Raw genomic sequence first — 5,673 nt, forward strand, 5'->3', positions numbered from 1 at the left:
AATCCACCAGCAACTTTTAAAAAATGCATTGGAAATTTAATATTGAAATAATAACTTCGATCACACACTCTTTATGCAATCAGGCTTCAAAGCAAAAATGACCTTTAGAGCCACCTCAGTTATTGCCTTCAACCAAATATTAATAACATGAAACTCTAAAACAATACAAAAAAGAGAATACTTCTATGTCATCACACCAATAAGTCCTTCGTCATTGGCTCCACTGTCCTCTGGACTGTCACATGACGTCATGATACCAAGGCCCAGTTCAGCCAGCTCTTCCTGCATGCTGGTAGACATTGTTTTGGGTTCTAATCGGTTGCATAAAGTTCTGTAGGAGGGCAAGGGGTATCCAAGATCTCTGAGGAACTCATACCCTTTGACCCCGACGGCACAGCGGATTTTGCGGGCAGTTAGCACGGTGTCCTGAGACCACACAGCCCTGCGTGAGCGCTTGGCCAAGGTAAGAGCCCGGATCTGGTCCTCAAACAGGAACATCTGCAGTCCTTTCTCTATCTTGTTTAGTTTGTGGAGACGTTTCTTCATTTCCTCTACCTGCAAGGGTTTAAATCATCAGTGTAAGAATGCCATTATTTACACTTGTCTTGGCTGTTGTGAGCACACGACCACAATGGTAATCTCAGAAATGGTCACACAAGAAGCACGAGACACTAGTTCTACTCATTCTTGGACTATAACTCTGAAGTGAGCCTGAGCCCAGTGAGAGGAAAAAAAAGAGTTTGCTTAAATGAAGATGAACTGGCCTCTCTCTGTAGCCTTGCTGTGTGGTGTTGCTGCTGCTCCAGCTGGGCCTTGTAGTGCTGACAGAGGGAACAAGGCCGCTCCTCCTCTGCTCTATGCAGCCCTGCCTCCTCCTCTGGACTCAGTTTGGGCTGTCGTCGAGCATAGCCATGGTCTCCCACGTTAAGGTCCTTCTCCACTAGAAGTAAAGTACATAAAGTCAAGACTACATGAAGCAAAAGAAGAAAAAAAACAGTATGCAATCAAACATTTACTAATCCACTAATTCCTTTGTCAGCTTTGTCAAAAAGTAGTCCTACTTGGACACTTGGCTCTGTGACTCTCTTGCAGCAACATTTAAATTCTACCTCAAAGTCCTGTGACAGTGGCATCATAATATATTTCAAAGCAGCAAGATCATAATATTTTTCAAAGCAGCCAGAAGTGAGAATGTACCGCTCATGAGTACATGTACCTTACCTGGTTCTGGTTTAATAGGTAGAGTTATCTGGGGCGTGATAGGAGAGGGTGGGTCGGGCACATTAAAGAGTGTAGGGATTGCATTAGGTTTTAGTTTCTTTCCCCCTGCTGGCGATCTAGCGATTTCTTCAAACTGACTGTCTTCGAAATGGTCCTGCGAGAAGATAATATGAGATGTGTCTTTCGCAAGATATGGGAGGAAAGAACAGTCACCATATGTTTGTCAGCATCCAAATTAACAACCGAAACGAATATTACGGGCATGTCACTGCATGACTATGCTTCAGGGGTGCATAAGTTTACAAACTTGCCTGGCATAACCTGGAACAGGGAGTCGGTACAAAATCACGTCGACAGTTTATCACCCATTTTCTGCTTCGTACTGGGTCTTTCGGAAATCGAAAGAGTTGTTTACCTATAGTGGTGGAGTTTGAGCAATTTGGAGCAGAGCATCCACCCATATTTGTTTCCTTATGAAGTGGCGAAAGTTAGCAGTACGCTAACTAGCAATAAGCTATTAGCTTGCTAGCTCAAGTAACTAGTGTCTTGCTTATGATGACACGTAACGTTAGACAGCCCCCTAAAGCTAACCGCTAACCTTGTTAGCGGTTTAGCACGAACTTCCTTGGAATACGTTTTTTGTTGTTTCACGCCTAGCAGAAACAATACAGCCATGCACTAAAAAATATTAACAATAGCGTTACAAAATGTTTAACAACGAAGAAAGAAAAAACTGTTTGCAAGAAATTGGTGAAATCCAGACTTTGTTTGAGCCAAAATGGCACTGGGGTACTTGACGAGTGTATTTGGTGATGTCACTTACAAGGGTTTCCCCAAGATTGGCCTGATTCAATTTTTCTGTTCATATAATTCAAATTACAGGACATAAAAGTCCCCCGTCTTATATTAGTCAATTATGTGAACGTACATTTGTATGAACACAAAAAATGCAAAGATGCAATTTTTTTGATGACTTTAGCGTATGATATAGTGTCAATTTCCCCCATGCCTTTACTACAGACATCAGTAAGGGTCCATCTGGCCTCTGTGACGAAACCACGTGCTTGTAGATTCAAGCTATGAGAAGTGAAGTGGTTGTGTGCTTAGTGTACTACTGAAATATTCAGACAACATCTGAGCACACGCATATCGATATAGATTATTGGAAGCGTGTTAATGGATTAATGCGTGTAACTACTGGTTATAGCAACTTATATCTGTTAGTCTTCCACTTGTAAGAGTCATGTGCATGACTATCTAGCCCATGTGTGTTTAAGGTATACTCTCGGTAACGTTATTTCCCAAAAAAGTTAAACGTTAGTGTATGATCGACCCAAGAATAATATGGAATCCTCGATGGTGATCCCTGTTGTGGATGTGCAGAGCAATAATTTCAAAGAGATGTGGCCAGCAATGTTGTTGGCCATTAAATCATCATCTTTCATATCTCTGGACACGGTGAGATATCAACAAACGTTGCTACGTTAATAGCATACAGTAATGTTAATAATATAATGCGAACACTGTTGTAAAGGGGCAAAAAAGTTAACGTTTCTCTTTGGCATGATGGATGCATGACCATGACTCTCTTTTAGGAACTGAGCGGTTTGGGAAACAGAAAGACTCTTATGGCGGAGTAAGTATAGAACTCACGAACCTAAGCAGGCTAAGGGTGTAGCATTTCTGAATTGGTCATGTTATCTGTGATTTGTACAGAATTTCCATGATTCCATAACCTTTCTCTCATTACCCTTCCTCTAACGATGTGGATGCCCCAATTATTGAACAGGTTTAATTAGAAATATTCTTAATGTAGGGTGAAAAAGAGGACACTCGTCGCGGGGGAGGGGGCGTGGTAGTGTATAGCATACACGTGACCCCGCCCCCTCCTCCCACGACAAAGTTTGGACATCTTTTCCACATGCAGATTTCATGTGCTGTTGTAAACAATGCAACCAGTGAAGGCGGCAAGGTGCTCAGTGTTGCCGGATTGGAAATGGCGAAGTATCGTGCCAATTGCTCAAAATTATCGTCTTTGGAGGATAATTATCGTGCATCTGGCGACAATGAGAGGGCAGTCGACCAATGACAGTTCTCTCTGCAGTCAGAGCTCGGGCAAGAAGGTGGAACGTTTAAGGGCGTAAAAACTAGTTTGTGAAGGACCCAGAGAAACACAAATATCCGACGAGGCAAAATCCCAGACAATTTTGGAATCCCTGCCCGACCCATTTTTTAGGCCTCAAAAAGAGGACATGTCGTCCGGGTAAAAGAGGACCTCTGGTCACCCTGTGGAATTCGCGGTGGACTAAGATATGCCTGTTTTTTTTTTCCAGGTCCATAGAAGACCGTTATAAGGCAGTTTGTCATGCAGCTCGTACACGCTCCATTCTGTCAGTCGGTATAGCGTGTTTCAAGAGACTTGAAGACAAAGTAAGATTTTACCTGTATTTACATATCAGCAATTGTTCAGTCATTAACAATGTGTGTTTAATCCTTATACTGTGTGTTTAATCATTCATGTTAATTATCATTTTCAGCCCGAACATACTTACTTTGTGCAAGTATACAACTTGACATTACTCTGCTCAGAGGAGTATGTAATTGAACCCCAGTCAGTCCAGTTCCTTGTGCAACATGGTTTTGATTTCAACAAGCAGTACGCACAAGGAGTCCCTTACCATAAGGGCAATGATAAGGTACATGGGAAAACTATACTTTGAATGCTTAACCACTTAAAAAGTACTTCACTGTATCCCTAACCTTCTAACCTTCTCTCTCTCTCTTGTGCTTTAAGGGTGGTGATGTTCATGCGTGCAATGTTCGCAATCTTTTTGTGGAGCTCCTGAGAGCTCGCAAGCCTTTGGTTGTGCATAATGGGTTGGTCGACATGGTTTTTCTATACCAGTGCTTCTATGCTCATTTGCCTGAGCGGCTGGGTACATTTACTGCAGACCTCTCTGAGATGTTCCCAGCAGGGATCTATGACACCAAGTATGCCACGGAGTACGAGCTGCGCCTCGTTGCCTCTTATCTGGAGTACGCCTTTAAGAAATGGTATGTGAAGTTCAACACTTGGAAAAAAAGTAGCACTATGAAATCCATAACCTTATCTCTTAACCGGCTCTTTTATTCTCACACAGCAAACTGGATAATAGCAAATCCATTCAGGCAGGTGGCAAGCAACCTAATTTGGTCCTGGAGTTCTGTAACTACACAGGGAACCAGCAGAGTTACGTGGACTACAGGCCCTGCACTGATGGCAACGGTGTTGGAGGCGCAGCAGAGGTCTGCATACAGTTCTCAGTAAGTATCACAGTAAGGCTCTTGCATGTCCCTGAGAAGCCGGTGAGCGCGATACAAAACAAACTTTATTTCCCTGAGCGGTAAGGTTTATCATACTCGGAACATTCCACGTTTCAAACCATTATTCGGGTTGGTGACATGTCCGCTTCCTCTCCTTAGGCTTACGGGTGGTGTCCTAATGGGTCTCAGTGTCCCATGTCACACGACACAGACCTGATCATCCAGCAGGACGAGAAGACCAAGGATAGCAAGCGTCAGAAGAGGAAGCGAAAGAGGGGGAAACAGAAGGGATCCAAGGAACAGTGTGAAGAGGGTGCGGACGCTCCCGCAAGCAAGCAGGCTCACCTGGAGATCATTGATTTAGAGGAAGAAGAAGGAAAGAACAAGGGAGATGAGAAGAACTGTGCCACTGCTGCCGCTGAGATTATTGAAGACCTTCGAGAAGAAGGCCATTCAGATGCAGGACGCATGGACCCTGAGACGCTGGGAACAGCCGGAGAGGTGGGAGGAACGGTTAAATCTGAGGCTCCGGATGGGGAACCCTCACCACCCTCTGCCCAAGATGGGGACCCCTCATCAACCTCTGCCAGCGCTGGGAAAAAAGATGCAGGAGACAAGAAGGTCGAGGGAGGGACACACAGAGCGGGATTTGATGCCTTCATGACGGGATACATCTTTTCCTATGCCAATTCTCTGGCAACCAAGCCTGAGGAGTCAAGCCCAGAAACATGGCTGCCTGGCTGCCTGAACAAGCTCTACCTTAGTGGTAAATCGGTGCCCTTACAGGTGGTAAAGAGCACCTTTTCTAAGTCGTCCAAAGCACACATGCATAAAATGGACATAGTCTGGGGAAAGCGTAAGAGTAATGATACAACTCCAAAGAAGGAAACGATATGATACGGCATAAAGATTTCCCACTGCAGTCTTGTTTAAAATGGTTTTGTTATTAATGACTTATTAAGTCTACTGGTGTACAGATGACAACATGTCCTGTTCCTACTTACGTTTTATTAAAATTTGTAAAAGGTTTTTATTGAGATTATGAGTCATTAAAGATGAAATGGTTCTTCCAAAGGATGTTTGGAGGAATATGACAAAAAAATAAATTCACTTACATAGAAAGTTGTTTTATTTGTATTGATTGGATAT

At 43.5% G+C, this 5,673-nt stretch overlaps 2 protein-coding genes across 2 annotated transcripts; one reads left to right on the forward strand and one right to left on the reverse strand.

The window, feature by feature from the left end:
* Nucleotides 1-183: 183 nt before the first annotated feature.
* On the reverse strand, nucleotides 184-1,968 carry LOC308364241 (uncharacterized protein; the record flags this gene model as incomplete). Its single annotated transcript, XM_080837283.1, has 4 exons — nucleotides 1,533-1,968; nucleotides 1,222-1,375; nucleotides 761-940; nucleotides 184-551 (listed from the first exon to the last, which is right to left on the reverse strand). Exons 1-4 carry the CDS (start codon nucleotides 1,680-1,682, stop codon nucleotides 184-186), a joined length of 852 nt encoding a protein of 283 aa, XP_080693409.1. The 5' UTR covers nucleotides 1,683-1,968.
* A 373-nt stretch (nucleotides 1,969-2,341) lies between these two features.
* toe1 (target of EGR1, exonuclease) lies at nucleotides 2,342-5,491 on the forward strand. Its single transcript, XM_080837273.1, has 7 exons — nucleotides 2,342-2,679; nucleotides 2,817-2,857; nucleotides 3,555-3,651; nucleotides 3,759-3,917; nucleotides 4,016-4,275; nucleotides 4,362-4,524; nucleotides 4,684-5,491. Exons 1-7 carry the CDS (start codon nucleotides 2,566-2,568, stop codon nucleotides 5,419-5,421), a joined length of 1,572 nt encoding a protein of 523 aa, XP_080693399.1. The 5' UTR covers nucleotides 2,342-2,565; the 3' UTR covers nucleotides 5,422-5,491.
* Nucleotides 5,492-5,673: the final 182 nt, after the last annotated feature.

The sequence above is a fragment of the Sprattus sprattus genome (assembly GCF_963457725.1).
Source record: "Sprattus sprattus genome assembly, chromosome: 4".
Lineage (NCBI taxonomy): Eukaryota > Metazoa > Chordata > Actinopteri > Clupeiformes > Clupeidae > Sprattus > Sprattus sprattus.